Source organism: Rhododendron vialii, chromosome 8a, assembly GCF_030253575.1.
Source record: "Rhododendron vialii isolate Sample 1 chromosome 8a, ASM3025357v1".
In the NCBI taxonomy this organism is placed as follows: domain Eukaryota; kingdom Viridiplantae; phylum Streptophyta; class Magnoliopsida; order Ericales; family Ericaceae; genus Rhododendron; species Rhododendron vialii.
Window position 1 is genome coordinate 29,468,092 of NC_080564.1, and position 18,623 is coordinate 29,486,714.

At 38.1% G+C, this 18,623-nt stretch overlaps 1 protein-coding gene across 1 annotated transcript; it reads left to right on the plus strand.

The window, feature by feature from the left end:
• Positions 1–5,180: 5,180 nt before the first annotated feature.
• Positions 5,181–10,829, plus strand: LOC131336448 (F-box/LRR-repeat protein At2g42730-like). The gene is made up of 5 exons (XM_058372301.1): positions 5,181–5,345; positions 6,864–7,770; positions 7,862–8,017; positions 10,267–10,305; positions 10,420–10,829. The coding sequence occupies exons 2-5, from the start codon at positions 6,898–6,900 to the stop codon at positions 10,738–10,740; spliced, it is 1,389 nt and encodes a 462-aa protein (XP_058228284.1). The 5' UTR covers positions 5,181–5,345; positions 6,864–6,897; the 3' UTR covers positions 10,741–10,829.
• The last annotated feature ends 7,794 nt before the right edge of the window (positions 10,830–18,623 follow it).

Below are 18,623 nucleotides of genomic sequence, written 5' to 3' on the forward strand. Positions count from 1 at the left end.
TCGTCTTACCGCTGAACCAAATTCTTCTAACGTTTATTTTGCTAACTACTAATACTCAACTATTCCTTATGGGGCCGTTATTTTGGCCAAAATTTGGAGGCCCTCGTAAGGCCTTGCTGTAGGGCCGACTCTGTCCATTGATATCATCAAATTAGACCTAACACATCACCCCTATCCATCACCCAATCAAACCGAACCCACTGGCCACTGCCATCTCCAAATCAGAACAAGCCACAGCAACCATGCCGCATAACCGAACCTATTTTTACTAAAATTTGGGGTTTTGTTAATTTTGGACATTTGTTTTTGTTTTTCATAATTTCGTGACTATGATTGGTTGAGATTATGAATTCTGCTTATGATTAATAATGGGTCAAAAGAAAAGAAAGTGGATGAAAGATGGGTCTCACAAGAAAATAAGAGGACCAAAATGACATCATTTTGGCCAACTCCAATCAACTGTCTTATTTTCTGCAAAAAACGACGTCGTTTTGTAAGGACTTCAAAACCATTTATCCAACACCATATAAATGCAAATTTCAATACACCATGACAGGCAATCATTTGTGTGCATATGATATGTCGTGCCAAAGACTTTTTCCCATTTGATTTTGGCTTAAGGTCATAATAGTACATGAATCAGCTAACTAAATGACCAATACCACTTTCCAACCAAAAAAAAAAAGCAAAAAAATATAAAAAATAGTGGATTGCAATAAAAAGTATTCATTTTCAGGATTACAAAAGAAAGGAGACGACTAAAAACAGTTAAAACTAACCATAAATAGTCTCACAACATTGGCTAACAACAGTTTCAAGTGTATAGACGACAATTCAGATAATTAACATATACAATAACTAATTCAGACCCTGGGGGCAGTTTTGTCTCAAGCAGTTTGGCACGTTCCCTTGCCCCAGCAAGCTCATTTGACTCGGGATTCAGCTGGAAAGATTGGTAACTAGGATCGATAAATACCTTGTCAAGTGATACAGCATTCTCAAGTAAATTTAGAGCGAACTCAGTATCACTAGTATTGCCAACCCACCCTGCAATTTCCACCACTTTAAGACATTCAAGTCTCCCGCTTCTACCCTTCTCCCTTGGCTTTCCTCCTCGCCAAACAAACAGCGAATTCCTCGGTTTCCTGCCACAGAAAGCATTTCACACCATAGAACTGTTACTTTGACTGCAGACAAGGAAATCGCAAACAAAACCAGAAGACATGGAAATAATTTCGGATCACAGTTCGAGTTCTATTGTCGGTCTTTTGTGAGGTGTTTATTAACTCAATAATTTCGGAACAGCTTATTTTCCAATTTCAAAGTCCTAATCCAAGAAAAAACTAAGTCTGCATCAAAAGGCATAACTCTTTATTTTCTGAGTACCAGCAACAAACCAAATTTAATCTAACCTAAGAGGTGGGAATGAGATCCCATGATGAGAATCGAACCCAGGACTTGATTCTCGTGAAGGGAAAGCCGTAACACTTGGCTAACCATTTGTTCTACATACGAACTTCTATCCATGATAAGTATTAAAGCGAGGGGCTTGAAGCAACCATATTTAAGGACATGATTTTCTCAATAAATTCTAATCAAGCCCAAAACCACAGATAAATTTAGTTGAAAATCTAAACAAACTCCCATACTTTACACAAGTAATACACCTTTTTTCAAACCCCATAGCCTGCAATTTTTTTCATACTTAAACCTAAACCTTCCAACTTCCAATAACCTCCGTAAACCCCAACACAAAGCATCATTAGTCCTGAGTCTCTAACAAGCCCTGCATAATTTATTTGTCCCAAAACATGTTCCCGCACACTTGACTCGCAATAATTTGAATTTAGAGTCGAAAGATCTCCCAGTTTTTGATTGATCGTCTTCATAATGGGAAGTGAGTAATGATGTACAAGTTAAAATTACGTCCTTTGGGCGGAAAGTGACTACATAGATTATACATTTGAAAACAAGGCATGTGATACGAGGACAACTAACAAGCATTATAACAAATTACAAAAATTCAAGTTCATGCTATCCTTTCCAAATCAAAGAATGTGGTTCTCAGCAAAAAGTGGATTACACTTTAATTTCGACAATACTTGGCCAAGCCTGCAACAAGATGGTGAATGATATAAGCAGACATTATGCTTGCATCACAAAGCACATACTGATTCAACAAACCACTAAGGCTACTGGTTTGACAACAGTTCAACATACCACGAAGAAGAGAAAGAAAGAAGAGAGACAGAGCTGTTGGTACTTCCCTAAACGCTTCCAAGTTGCAAGAGAGGAAGATTCATGCGATGGAAAAAACCAGGGAGTCTAAATCATCCAACAATGCTAGCACACATTTCATGGGTTTAGTTGTGGGAGATAATAGAGCATTAACGAGGGAAAAGGGTAAATCTAAAATGTTGTACGCCAACAGAGAGACTTCATCTAATTTCTCATTCTAAACTTTGTGATGTAGGACAAAAATGGAGAGTTTTTGTATTTTATTTTTATTGTTTTAGAATAAGATTTTGGTTAGGAATATTTTCATTTAGGTTAGAATTATTAACTTTCCGTATTCGGTTTGATTTTGATTTTTACCTTTATTAGGATTCTTGGTCTACAAGAATTAGGATTTTATTTTAATTAATTAGGAAATATCTTTTATTTAATGCCGCTTGTTTTGGCATGATTTATTATTTCTTTTACTGTAGGATTTCTAGGGTTATTGTCTAATAAAAAGGGCTGTAACCTATTCAATTATTGAACTTTTAAAGCTTTTATCAATAATATTGCAGAGATTCTCTTTTTATTTTTTGTGCGCAAGATTTGCTCGTTGCAACGAGTTGTTTATCTCGTTTGGACTAGTACGCTAACTAGTCTCTCGTAAATTTCGCTGCGTCACTTTGTCTCAACTTATCTTTTATATGAGCATGCACCAGTCGGGTTGGGTATGTGGGTCACCAAGAACCGAGCACACCAAAGGTCGAGTAGATTCTCGGCATTCTCAACCCAAAACAATGCAACCAATTTAACCCAACCTCAAAAACTAGGGTCGCTGGAGGTTAAACTACGGCTCTACTCCAGCAACATAACATTTTGGTGTCTAGGAAACTAGTTGCAAAACTCAACAATGAAGTCCACACAAGGTATCGAGGTATGTTAATCTTGATGGTCTGAGAGCTAATTTTCATTTTTCACAGCAGTATGGGGTAGGGGCCCGGGTGTGCGTAGGTTTTAAAAGTAGTTGGGGTGTATGTGTCTTGGGGGCAGATTTTAGGGAGTAACATTTTCCCTTAACCTCATTACAACTTAATAACTACATAATCAGAAGACATAATTGGATGGATGATCTCTAACTAGTGAATGAATGCAAGAGCAGGTGCAAGTCCTGATTCGGACAAAAAATATGTTGCCATTTGCATGCATGCCATGTGAACTACAATCTTCTTAAATGGAAAGCCCTTTTAGGAAAGGAGATCACCTTCAGCACAAGCTTGTACAAGCAAGGAGAAGCATCTATCAAGGAAGTGAGGCAAAGGATGCTTTGATCTTTTTTTTTTGATCCGCGGATGCTTTGATCTGAATATGCAGAAACTTGCAATTCCAAATTCTTGAGATTGCGAAATTCGGGAAACGTTGTTCGGGTGAAACAACTTCTCAACAAAGACTGAAAAAATTGGAAAGATAAAAAAAAGGAAAAAAGGTAATGACAATAAATGATTTTGGCACTCCACTTTTTTATGATGGCACTCCGAAACTTGTCTTTTAGTGTAAAAATTATACATAGCAAGCCACACTAGAAGACAAATTTTGGAGTGCCAGCATGAAAAATTGGAGTGCCAAAATCATTTTCTTGATATATGAAAAGAAGCAACACATACTAACCTCAAAATCCAGGTGTATTACGAGCGTCTCCAGCTGATAGAGCACTCCAGAAAGAGAGGAAAAGGGGTTACTAACTACATGCACCCAATGAGAGCCTCCAATGGATACCTCAGAGAGAAGGGGAACGTTGTTAAAAGGATTGTTTATACAAGGCCCAAAGTACTTAAATGAGATCAGATTTATAGCTGAAATCTCAACGTTTTGCAAACAACGACAAAAGACAAGCTCCAAGCGCTTCAACTTGAGAGCACCAACTATCTTGACATTAACCTGGGACCGTGATTCCATCCAAGACAATTCTTCAATCAATGGACAATTTGACAAGAAATGAGCAAGAAGTTCATCTGTCATGTCCACCTTTCGCAAGCAGAGGGCAGTCAATGAACTAACGTTTAGAACACGAAGCACGCTCAATGAAAAAGTATACAATTGGTCATTCCGAAGACCAAAATACTCAATCTGGTTCAACTCTAGTCGCCTAACTCTTCTCTCCACCGCAAAGTTTATTCATCCGTCGATAATGTATGTAGAATTCTTAACCTAATCAAAACACACTCTGAATCCGTCAATATCTTGGCCCTGATGCAAATTCAAGACTTTATTCACCCAATTTGTATACTTGGCCCTTTCAGTCTCAAGTGACATTTCAAAATTCTCAAGTGAAATTACTATTTCCTACTCCATGCGAGCCATTGTCTTTGAACCATCAAAATCCAGTCTACCTGTGAAATACTTCCACAAATTTTCCCATCTGTGAGAAAGAACACTAGTTCTTGCTGCATCTTTCATTGTCAAGAAGGATAACTGATAACATGGTGCAGACAATTTCATCCAGCAGTACACTTATTCGATCATCCATTTGATTATCCTTCTTACAAGTTACACACTAACCACTGCAGAAAAAAAAAACAAGTTCAATATTGGGTATCAGAAATTATAATTAGTCCAAACAACCTTGAGAAATAAATAAAAACACAAGCAAAATTGTGATCAACGGATTCGAGGCAAAATTGTGATATCAGAGATATGTAGTAGGGAGTATAAACATTCCATGTCTATGTATGCGTACATCTAAAAGTGTATCGGATGGCTCGGATGCTCCGTGCAGGTACCACGTAGGATATACCCGCTCCACACTGAAAAATCTCTCCAAACATGAGGGGTAAATAATTATGTGTGTTCATCCTCAAATCCTTCAAATAGGTTGTGTTCAATGTTATATCCTTGTCCGTTGAATTAGCATTGGAAATTCCCCAAGGATTGGAGAGGAGCCAAACTCCTCTCATGGGCGCTCTCTCTCTCTCTCTCTCTCTCTCTCTCTCTCTCTCTCTCTCTCTCTCTCTCTCGGGGCAGTTAAGGACTCCGTACAACAAAAGGATGTTATGCATATATCTACAAGCATATCCCTCTCTCATCTCACTATAGGAATATCTCACCATTAAAGTTTCAGCAGACATTAACAGGTGAAGCCATGTTTTTGCGTAAAAAATTGGGCTTACCACTTCTTTTGTATATAGTTTATACGATTAGTTTGATTTTTTGATGTTTGTGGCTGGCTTTCGACATCCCCTTGCCGTTTGTTTCCTGGATTTATCATGAATTGACTTTCCCCCTTTATATATTCCGAACCTTTTGCTTGCCAGGCCAGGATTCCCATTCATCTTGCATATAGGTGTACATTTTGGAGTATATATCTGTTATTGCTGCTTCACATCTGATTTAGGTTTTAATTTCCAAAGTTATCTCCTTTTTTCTATTTTGATGCTCTGTGTTGTCTTTTGACTGCGTTTGTGAAATCAATTTTGTGTTTTATGTTTGATCGGAGTTTCATTAAATCTCGTGAACTCGTTATTTGGATTTAGTTGTCTAACGTATGGTATCTCTCTCTACTAGTACTGGTTTTGAAAGATCAGATTTTTTGTTAGAATATATTTAGACATTCGATATACTTCTGAAGATTCTTTGCAGCTGTGATTTGTCTTGGTTCTGTAACTCAGTTTCCTGATCTGGAAATTTTATGCATCTATGTACGACATTTTTGGTGGGGTATTATTTGTACGGGGGCCAGTCTATGTACTATGTAGTATTTTTATTGGTACCTGCTAATGCTTGCCCCCATATGACAAACTCTGTACTCAACCACTTGTTCGATAGAATGAGATGTCAAGGATAAAAAGAAGTTGGCCGTCAAAGGATCTGGCGATCAGGGACTATTATTTTCTGAGGTTGTTCAAAGGAGCTCTATTCCAATTCAGCTTCCTTCTCCAATGGCCTAGGTAGAGTTGTTATAGGGCTTGCACCACATCTTTACACTTTTCCTATCAACCCACTATCAATATTTACAAGAATCCCTAATCTCAACCAATTGTATTCACGAAACAACCAAAAATCAGAAAAATGTTCGAAACTTAATAACAAAACCCAAAATTCAAACAGCCCTGAAGTTTAGTGAAAGTAGATTCCGTTTGCTTCAAGGATTGTCGTGGGCTTGTTCTGATTTGGAGATGAGTGGGTTTAGTTTGATTTGGTGATGGCAGCGGTGGTGTGTTTGGTCTAATTTGGTGATGGCAATGGATTTGGTCTTTTTTGGGTGTGCTTGTAGCTATTGGCGGTGACGGTGGAGGGGTGTTTGAAGTGGTGATGGTGCCATGGTGGGTTTCCTAGTCTGACAGGGTGCTGGTGTTCAAGGTGATATGGTGTGGTGATAGTGTAGGCCGACGGTTTTGTCTTCCTCATTTTGGATGGAAGAGGTCCAAAACGACATCATTTTTGTCCAATTGAAGTGTCTTATTTTCTACCCAAATATGAGTCGTTTTGGGAAGGTTGCACCCCTGCAGCATGCTTCGGCACTACAGAGTCCCCGAATCCATTGATTACAATGTTGCTTTCAATTTTTCTTATGTTTTTATTTATTTCTCAAGGTTTTTTTGGACTAATTATAATGTCTGATACCCAATACGTAACTTGCTTTTTGTCTACAGTGGTTAGTGTGGAACTTGTTAAAAGGATAATCAAATGGATGATCGAATAAGTGTATTGCCGGATGAAATTGTATGCACCCTGTTATCCCTCTTGACAATGAAAGAAGCAGCAAGAACTAGTGTTCTTTCTCACAGATGGGAAAATTTGTGGAAGTATTTCACAGGTAGTCTAGATTTTGATGGTTCAAAGACAATGGATCGGATGGAGCAGGAAATGGAAATTTCACTTGAGAATTTTGAAATGTCACTTAAGACTATAGAAATGTCACTTGAGACTGAAAGGGCCAAGTATATAAATTGGGTGAATAAAGTCTTGAATTTGCATCAAGGCCAAGATATTGACGGATTTAGAGTGTGTTTTGATTTGGATAAGAAGTCTGCGTGCATTATTGACGGATGGATAAACTTTGCAATGGGGAAAAGAGTTAGGCGGCTGGAGTTGGACCTGATTGAGTGTTCTGCTGTTCGGATTGGCCAATCTTATACTTTTTCATTGAGCTCGCTTCGTGTTTTAAACGTTAGTTCATTGACTGCCCTTTGCTTGCGAAATGTGGACATGACGGATGAAGTTCTTGCTCATTTCTTGTCAAATTGTCCATTGATTGAAGAATTGTCTTTGATGGAATCAGAGTCCCTGGTTAATATCAAGATAGCCAGTGCTCTTAAGTTGAAGCGCTTGGAGCTTATCATTTGTAACAGTTTGAAAAACGTTGAGATTTCAGCTATAAATCTGGTCTCATTTAAGTATTTTGGGCCTCGTATAAATAATCCTTTTAAGAACGTTCCCCTCCTCTCTGAGGTATCCATGGGAGGCTCTCATTGGGAGCGTGTTGTTTGTGACCCCTTTTCCTCTCTTTCTGGAGTGCTCTATCAGCTAGAGACGCTCGTACTGCGCCTAGATTTTGAGGTTAGTATGTGTTGCTTCTTTTCATAAATAATTTTTGTTACCTTTTTCCTTTTTTTTTTTATTTTAAATTTTATCTTTCCAATTTTTTCAGTTTTCAGATAGAGGTTGTTTTACCCGAACAACGTTTCCCGAATTTCTTAATCTCAAGAAGGTGGAATTGCAAGTTACTGCATATTCAGATCAAAGCATCCTTTGCCTCACTTCCTTGATAGATGCATCTCCTTGCTTGTACAAGCTTGTGTTGAAGGTGATCTCCTTTCCTGAAACGGCTTTCCATTTAAGAAGATTGTAGTTCACATGGCATGCAAATGACAACATACTTTTTGTCCAAATCAGGACTTGCACGTGCTGTTGTATTCATTCATTAGTTAGAGATCATCCATCCAATTATTTCTTTTGATTATGTAGTTATTAAGTTGTAATGAAGTCAAGGGAAAATGTTACTCCCTGAAATTTGTCCCCATGACACATACACCACATCTACTTTTAAAACCTATGCGCACCCGGGCCCGTACCCTATACTGCTGTGAAAAATGAAAATTTGCTCTCAGACCATCAAGATTAACATACCTCGATACCTTGTGTGGACTTCATTGCTGGGTTTTGCTGTTTCCTAGACACCGAAATGTTATGTTGCTGGAGTAGAACGTAGTTTAACCTCAAGCGACCTTAGTTTTTGAGGTTTGGTTAAATTGGTTGGGTTGAGAATGCCGAGAATCTACTCGACCTTTCGTGTGCTCGGTTCTTGGTGGCCCACTTATCCAACCCGATGGTGCATGCTCATATAAAAGATTAGTTGAGACAAAGTTTAGAATGAGAATAATCAGATGAAGTCTCTTTGTTCGCGTACAACATTTTAAATTTACCCTTTCCCTTGTTAATGCTCTATCTCCCACAATTAAACCCACGAATTGTGTGCTTGCATTGTTGGAAGATTTAGACTCCATGGTATTTTCCTTTAAATGAATCTTCCTCTCTTGAACGTTGGAAGCGTTTAGGACAGTACCAATGGCTCTGTCTCTCTTTTATCTTTTTCTTTTTCGAGGTATGTTGAACTGTTGTCGGTAAAACCATTAGCCTTTGTTGTTTGTTGAATCAGTATGTGCTTTGTGATGCAAGCATAGTGTCTGCTTATATTGTGTAATCCACTTTTTGCTGACAACCACGTTCTTTGATTTGGAAAGGATAGCATGAACTTGAATTTTCGTGTTTTGTGGTGTAGCATTACAATTCTTGGCTGTACTTACCTTAATTGGCAAGCATCAATAGGATTCTATGTGCACGGAATTTAAAAGTACCATTTGTTACAAGGCTTGTTAGTTGTCTTCGTATTACATACCTTATTCTCAAATGTATACTCTATGTAATCACTTTCTGCACAAAGGACGTAATTTTAACTTGTACATGAATACTCATTTCCCATTATGGAGACAATCACACAAAAATTGGGAGATCCTTCGACTCTAAATTCAAATTGTTGCAGCTCAAGTGTGTGGGAACATTTTTTGGGACAAATAAATTATGTAGGGCTTTGTGTTGGGGTTTACAGAGGTTATTGAAAATTGGAAGGTTTAGGCTTAAGTAGGAGTGGAAAGCATGGGAGTTTGTTTAGATTTTCAAGTACATTTATCTTTCATTTTGCGCTTGGTTAGAATTTGAAAATCATGTCATAAAATTCGGTTGCTCCCTCGCTTTAGTACTTATCATGGATAGAAGTTCGTATGTAGAACAAATGGTTGGCCAAGTGTTACGGCTTTCCCTTCCCGAGAATCAAGTCCTGGGTTCGATTTCATCATGGGATCTCATTCCCAACTCTTAGGTTAGATTAGATTAGATTTGGTTTGTTGCTGGTACTCAGAAAATAAAGAGTTATGCCTTTTGATGCAGACTTAGTTTTTACTTCGATTAGGACTTTGAAATTGGAAAATAAGTTGTTCCAATATTATCGAGTTAATAAACACTTCACAGAAGACCGACAATAGAACTCGAACTGTGATCCAAAAACCAACAATACGGTTAAATGATCAATGTAGGCATTACTATTTGGCTTTCTCTTGAAATGTTTGTTTCATGTCCAATGACAGACCTTGATAGTCATTTGATAATAAACACTTCACAGAAGACCGACAAGAGAACTCGAACTGTGATCCAACTCGTACTGTGATCCAAAAAGCTACAATACAGTTAAATGATCAATGTAGACATTACTATTAGGCTTTCTCTTGAAATGTTTGTTTCATGTCCAATGACAGACCTTGATAGTCATTTGATAATAAACACTTCACAGAAGACCGACAAGAGAACTCGAACTGTGATCCAAAAAGCGACAATACAGTTAAATGATCAATGTAGACATTACAATTAGGCTTTCTCTTGAAATGTTTGTTTCATGTCCAATGACAGACCTTGATAGTCATTTCATAATAATGTCACTTTTGTCATTAAATTGATGAGTTTTCTAGTCACTGACATCTTTTTCTGCTTTCCCTTTTGCAGTTGCGGTACTCTAGTCGTTGCTTTAGCGAACCAGATACTGTACGTCATGATGTGAACTTAAAAATTATTTCCATGTCTTCTGGTTTTGTTTTGCGATTTCCTTGTCTGCAAACAGAGTAACAATTCTATGATCTGAAATGCTTTCTGTGGCAGGAAGCCGAGGAATTCGCTGTTTGGCGAAGAGGAAAGCCGAGGGAGGAGGGTAGAAGCAGGAGACTTGAATGTCTTAAAGTGGTGGAAATTGCTGGGTGGGTTGGCAATACAAGTGACACTGAGTTTGCTCTAAATTTACTTGAGAATGCTGCATTGCTTGACAAGATAATTATAGATCCTAGTCACCCATCTTTCCTACAACGTAGGGTGTCTACATGTTGTTGGAATGCCGAGCCAAATGTTCTTGCTGGGGCAAGGGAACGTGCCAAACTGCTAGAGACAAAACTGCCCCCAGGGACTGAATTAGTTATTGTATGTTAATTATCTGAATTGTCGTCTATACACTTGAAACTGTTGTTAGCCAATGTTGTGAGACTATTTATGGTTAGTTTTATCGGGTTTGTTTCCCAAACTATGTGTCGGGATTCAGATTTGGATCAGTCGGCTCGGGCTCCGCTCCTTGCTCCTTCCTTACAGCTCCGTGCGTCCTCTGCTCAACCTTCAACAAGTCACTAGGGTTGGTGGCCGTGACGGGAAGAGCGTCGACGGCCTCGGGAAGGAGATAGGCCTCGGAAAGAATATAGACCTCGGGAAGAACATGAACAGTGTTATTTCATGCTTCAGACGAACTAGTCGGCGTTTTCCACCAATTGTCGGGATCTTGATCGTGAGAGGATTCCAGTTCCTTCCTCCGTTTGCTCCACGCCTCCGCTGCTGGACCTGCAACAAGTCACTAGGGCTGTGGAAGCCCAGTGACCCTCCGACGATCAAGTTAGTTGTAAGGAGAGAGGTTTAGGTCCAGGGTTAGGGTAGAACGACCTACCTCTTTAGGTTAGAGTCCCTTTGTATTTATAGATCTTGGTTTGCTTGGCCTCCAAGCTAGCGCGTGGAGGTCACGCTCGGGAAACTGCCTCAGGTGACATCATAGATGACGCACCGGATAAGGCGGTTACGGAGCACATGGCCAGGTCAGCCCTTCGCGAGGATTCTTCTCGATGATGTGTCTCATTAGGCGCAGGAGGCTTGCTCGGGAACCCTCGGTATTGTGTTTCGGGGGTCGGTATGGAGCCCTCGGTGGTATGTCTCCGGGGTCGGTACGGAGCCCTCGGGTGCCCTCAGTAATATGTCTTCGGGGTCGGTACGAAGCCCTCGGTAATATGCTTTCGGGGTCGGTATGGAAAAGGCGTCTGGAACGAATGAGAACAGGAGTCTGGAACGACGTTATTTTCTTTAACGTGGAGAGAGAGAATGACATCAGTGGGAGAGTAGAGGGGTGTTTTAAGTTTTAATCTCAGCCCTTGATTTTAATGGCTGAGATGAAGTGTCAAGTTTTGTGTTAAGTTTAGCTGCTGCTTCTTTTTAATAGAAAACATTAAAAAGGCATACAAGAACAGAAATAGGTCTGTTGGCATACAAGCACATATTTTTTTTTATAGAAAATATTAAAATGCCTAAAATTTGGTATATTGGTATGACACACAGAAAGGACCCAAATCAATAAGGCTTTCAATTTGGAAGCATATATGATTTGCTTTTATCCTACACCTTTCCATTTCCCTCAACGTAGATTCAGAAAGCCAAAGCTTCTTGCTGGAACCGTGACAAAGAGGAGTTATAGTTCTTATTTGGTTCTTTGTTTCATTAAGCTGATAATGTCTTTCAATGGACCTGAAATTTGGGATGTTACAATTTCTTCTCCCCATCTTTTGGAGCTGAATTTTGTTGTCTCCTTCCCACCTGTTTTCCAGAGAAGACCATCTCTCCTTCCCTATTTTCATTGTATAAAAATCAGCCCCATTTTTCATACGATTAAGATCCAACCTAGGCAAACAATTCTACAATTGAACTTGAACAATTATGTTACATATATAGCAAACTATTCTCTAAAGGTAACCTCCAATTCAAATATGCCGGAAAAGAACTCATGATTCAACAACATAGTACATAACCCCATGACTTGAAAAGAACTACTCGCATACAATTTTTGGGAGCATAACAGCCCTTCAAACAATTGAATTTGAACAATCTTGTATGGTAACAACGAATTCAAATATGCAAACAAAAAACGATTCGGCAAAATATATCCAGCGTTGGTCCACCCTTACTACACAAAAATAACATCCAAAAGTTTCCAAAAATCGAGTTTTCCATCATTAAATTAAAAAAGGGTACATAAACTCCATGAGCAAATATCCAAAAAGACTCCGTAATCATTCAAAGCAATCCTTTGGCATCAAGATGTTTTGCCCTGTACAAAACACAAGGTTACTTTAATTAAGTAAAGATTGTGCATGGAACATAATTAGCGAAAACATCATGAAAGTTAAGCAAGTTTTCGTTTACCATATTCTCATTACGTCATCTCTTGGTCACTATCAGACGATTGCGCAAACAAATAGTATACTAGTCACTTCATTTGACCGGTTTTGTCCTTTGGATGAAGTTCGAGTTCGAATCCAAAAACCATTTTGTCGACCATAATCTTCATAATACTTTCGTGCTTCATCAATTGTCGCAAAAGACATCTCACTTGATGGCGATTCTAACATTTCCACATCGTTATTTGGAGTCTGAAAATCTTCTACTTCGAAATCATCTAAATCAAAATGTTCTTCCATTGCTCACCCTTGACAAAGGACAAACACTTATTATAGTAAAATTTCAGCTCAAATCAACTTTCAATATATACAAGCATGGCCCGTACAAGCATATAGGGTAAAAACTTTAAAAAAAAATTCAAACTAAACTTTTTGAATGCACTAGAATCACACCGAATCGAACCAATTTTTTTTATAATGCTAACTAAACCAAAGCCCTCGTTTACAACATGCATCTCATTGTAAAGTACTATCTTAAAGTAAAGTACCATTTTTAATTAATTAAGATTATCTAAATCCACATTTTTAAGTAAACTAAACCACAAGGTTTTGCAAACTCTTTGCTCAGCTTGCTCTGGATGTTGTGTCAAACCAGTTGGTTAAACTTTGTTGTACTCTTTTGTCGTAATCAGCACGATGTTGCCTTTATATCAGAAAAAGGGAATGAATTATATTATCTTTGCGAATTAATCAGTAGAACTATTTTTTTTTTTTTTAGGGGTTTGGGATAAATAAGAGTTGGAAATAGGGGAGCTACGTTAGGTACTCATATTCGACATGAACAAAGACCGGTATGGCAATATGTTTGATCCAAGACCCAAAATTGTTTAAACCCTCAACAAAAATCCAAGACCTAATCGTTTAAACCTTGCACATAAATCAAATACCCAAACATTGAGAGATAGAAGAGAGGTATAAAATATTACCTCAATATATTAACAACCGATTAGGGGATAGGCGTCTGGAACAATTAGCTAGGTGGAGTTTGATGTTGCTTAATATATTAACCTTGTAGTGGCTGGCGTTGCTTTTTGGCTGATTAGGTGAGGGAGTCGTCGGATGGCAATGGCTGTGCGGCTTGATGACGATGGCTTAATGAAGATGAACAGGCAAGAGAGAGAGAGAGAGAGAGCGGGGGGGGGGGGGGGGGGGGGGAAGGGTGTCTGGAACGAATGAGAACAGGAGTCTAGAACGACGTTATTTTCTTTAACGTGGAGAGAGAGAGAACGACGTTAGTGGGAGAGTAGAGGGGTGTTTTAAGTTTTAATCTCAGCCATTGATTTTAATGGCTGAGATGGAGTGTCAAGTTTTGTGTGGGAGGATCCGGCCCCTATTAATTATAACCAAAACAACAACAAACAGAGCAATGGAAGGAATTCCTTCCTGGTAAAACTACAGAAAACCAACTGTCTCTGCAGTCTACATCAACTTGTGCACTACCTCATTCCCGTAATTGGTAAAAGTAGATGTGGTGTATGTATGTGTTCAGGGAGTAACATTTTCACTTAACCTTGTCACAAGTATTATAATAGCTACATAATCTTTAGAGCAGGAGCAAGTCCTGATTCGGACAAAAAGTATGTTGCCATTGGCATGCCATGTGGACTACAATCTTCTTAAATGGAAAGCCTTTCAGGAAAGGAGATCACCTTCAGCACAACTGCACAAGCAAGGAGATGCATACATCTACCAAGGAATTGAGGCAAAGGATGCTTTGATTTGAATATGCAGTAACTTGCAATTCCACATTCTTGAGAATTATTCTTGAGATTAATTCGGGAAACATTGTTTGGATAAAATAACTTCTAATTGAAAACCGAAAAAATTGGAAAGATAAAAATAAGGAAAAAGGTAACGAAATTTATTTATGAAAAGAAGCAACACATACTAACCTCAAAATCCAGGCGCAGTACAAGTGTCTCTAGCTGATAGAGCACCCCAAAAAAGAGAGGAAAAAGAGTCACAAACTACATGCACCCTCCCATAAATACCTCAAAGGGGAGGGGAACGTTCTCAAATTAAAGGATTGTTTATACTTTATACGAGGCCCAAAGTACTTAAATGAGACCAGAATTATAGCTGAAATCTCAACGTTTTGCAAACAACAACAAAAGACAAGCTCCAAGCGCTTCAACTTGAGAGCGCCGGCTATCTTGATATTAACAAGGGACCGTGATTCCATCAAAGATAATTCTTCAATCAATGGGCAATTTGACAAGAAATGAGCAAGAAGTTCATCTGTCATGTCCACCTTTCGCAAGCAGAGGGCAGTCAATGAAATAACGTTTAGAACATGAAGCGAGCTAAATGAAAAAGTATACAATTGGTCATTCCGAAGACCAGAATACTCAATCAGGTTTAACTCCAGCTGTCTAACTCTTCTCTCCACTGCAAAGTTTATCCTTCTATCGATAATGTATGTAGAATTCTTAACCAAATCAAAACACACTCTGAATCCATCAATATCTTGGCCCTGATGCAAATTCAAGACTTCATTCACCCAATTTGTATACTTGGCCCTTTCAGTCTCAAGTGACATTTCAATAGTCTTAAGTGACATTTCAAAATTCTCAAGTGAAATTACTATTTCCTACTCCATGTGAGCCATTGTCTTTGAACCATCAAAATCCAGTCTACCTGTGAAATACTTTAACAAATTTTCCCATTTGTGAGAAAGAACACTAGTTCTTGCTGCATCTTTCATTGTCAAGAAGGATAACATGGTGCAGACAATTTCATCCAGCAGTACACTTATTCGATCATCCATTTGATTATCCTTCTTACAAGTTACAGACTAACCACTGCAGAAGAAAAACAAGTTCAATATTGGGTATCAGACATTATAATTAGTCCAAACAACCTCGAGAAATAAATGAAAACACAAGCAAAATTGTGATCAACGGATTCGAGGCAAAATTGTGATATCAGAGATATGTAGTACGTAGTATAAACATTCCATGTCTATGTATGCGTACATCTGTATATAAAACTATGACTGAAACACACATGACTATTCCAAGTTACAGGCAGGTTGGTTAGCATGAGACAAATTAAGCCAACGAGGGAGAAAAAAGTGTATCATCAGTCTTTCTAAGTGCCGCTAATGACTTTTAAAAATTGCCCCCGATTTCTGCAACATATCGTTCGATACGGGCTACTGCTGCACGAATAAAACTGCTACCGCCACGTCTCCCGCGACTGCTATTTAAAACTACAGGCAGGCGTAAAAGCTATATACAGAGAGCATGCTCTTGAAATTCCTTCTCAAACAATGACAATCAGAAAAGGATAGTGCCTGATCGCGCATCTCTGTCATGGGCCAACTTCTTTTTATCAATTTTTTTTATTTTTATTGCGACTAATGGTGCAAACCATTGAAGATGAACAATCTCTTTTCGATTGAACGAGGTGGTTGAGTGAGGATTCAATAACTCCGATCGAACAAAAAAAAAACGCGAAATTGAATACCGCAGTTGTGAATCGATTTCAGAAACTCAGTCGAAAGACAACACAGAGCATCAAAATACAAACTTTTCATCCTCTTCTATTCAGCTAACTGAGGGGAAAAAAAAAACATGCAAGAGTGCAATTAACAAAGAGCTCATTAACAAAAGGATACCCGAGTCACAATCAGATTCGGAATTCTAAGTGGAGAGAGAGAGAATCTCCTTTCTCTCCGAACATGGTCCGTTCCGGTTTCTCCAAAAAGAAACTTTTAGAAAAGGAAATTTCAAGCCAAAAAATCATGGATTTACGCAAATAATTTTTCTATCAATATAGATCTTGTTTGATAGATCTCGTGTTTGATAGATATCATTGCGATCGGTGCAAAAAAAATTAAAAAATTATTTTTTATTTTCATTATAATTGAGCTTGAAATTACATTCTTTTTGAAAAAGAAGATTTAAAAAGAAACAGAATGCCACCAGAGTATATTCCTGTAACAGAAAATTGGTCTTAAGGCCTAGTTTGACATTATAACTTTATAAGCTAAATGCTAAATGGCCTATTTTTTTTTTGTCCTTATTCGTTCTTCTTCTTCTTCTTTTTTTTTTTGTATTTTTTTTGTTTTCATAGAATTTTTGTGAATTATTGATTCATTATAATGAGAGGATTCTAATAGGTAAAAAATTACGATCGAAAATTAATTTTTTTTGAATAAAAACAAAAATAAGCCAATTTTTTCTTCTTTATTAAAAAAAAATTGGATTTCAATCGTAATTTTTTACTTTTTAGATTTTTTTTCGTCATGATGAAGCAATAATCTTTAAATAATTGATGAAAATTTAATAAATACAAAAAAAATTTAAATAAAGAAAAAAAAAGTCATTACTAGGCCTATAATCCAAGAGCATGGGTCTCTTGGGCCATTTAGCCCAGGCTACGTTTTCGTAGGATTGACCGATTCGGGTAAGTGTTTAAGGTACATTCATGGTGGCCAAGTGGGGAACACAGATGGTGGCCAACCTGCTCATAACTTGCGGGGGCTGGAAGCGAATTTCTTAAATGAGGTCCACTCTATATTTCTCATACGAAGGTTGGTCAACAATAAGTTAAAAAAAAAAATTACCATTATGAAATTTGAATTGGGCATATTTTGTATAAAGAAGACTTAGATTAAGTATATATTTGGACAATTGGGCCTAATATATAGAGGTCCTAAAAATTTGGAGGTTCCATTTTTAGCTTCCTTTTTTTTAGGCCCAAACCTTAGGCTTCCTTGGCTTCTCCCATGAGCTGGCTCTGGCCAAATTCTGGGAAGTGATATGTGACGAGCACAACATTGACCACATTGCAAAAATACGACGGCAACTCCGATCTACGGCCACTAGATAAATTGCCACCTAGAATTGATAAATATGTAATTATTGCTCAAATGGTTGTCCCGACTCACTGATGCGGCTACGATTCGGTTCGTTTGCAGCCCTAGCGAGCATGCAAGCCTACATAGCCATGGTAGAGGAAAAGGCAAGTCAAAAAAAAAAAAAATCAAGTCTTAGATAGGTTCTTTTTAAAGAGCAATGAGATTCTAGTGGAGTTTAAAAAGTTCTTGTAATTTTGTGACTCTTTGCATCATGCCTATGTCCAACTAAACCCTTTACTTAGGGTATAGGTAAGTCCTAACTTTGTATGATTCATTTTATTTTGTGATTAGATTAATAAAATGTGGCTATTGTATAACCCGGACTAATTTGTTTCAAATAAATCTTATTGCACTATGCGGTATTTTTTCTGTGATAATAAATACAACAGTTATATATAATTGATTTCATGCCACCAAGGATGTGGTAAGTTAAAAAAAAGTCATGCATAAGATAATACAGATTGTGACTTTTGGCCTAGTTTAGTGCTCATTTAGCCTAGACAATCCATGCCTATCAACAAAGGGGTTTTTATTTTGGTAAGTCCTACCAAAAATGATTTATTCTTCCTCACCTAACCGGACACCACACGACACGGATTGAGAGATGCTGCCAGGCAAGACACTGCCAAGCACCGAGTGCATCCGGACCGTCCAAAAGTATTTTCAGCGGTCCGAATTAAAAAACGAACTCTTACGGGAAAGAGTTTATTTTCAATTTGGACCATTGATTACCGAGATGAACAGTCGAGACCCACTCAGCAGGTGCTTGGGAGGGTCCCCGGGTCCACACGATACCGGGCGAAAACAAAACAGCAAAATGCGACTACCCAACCAAAACCAAAAACCCAATCCAAGCCAAGACAGAAACAAACCATCATCACTAGGAAAGCTGGGTATAATCGACCTCGAATAGTGCACCAAAAATCACCAATCCTGAACCCTCTTGAATCTCTTAATTTTTC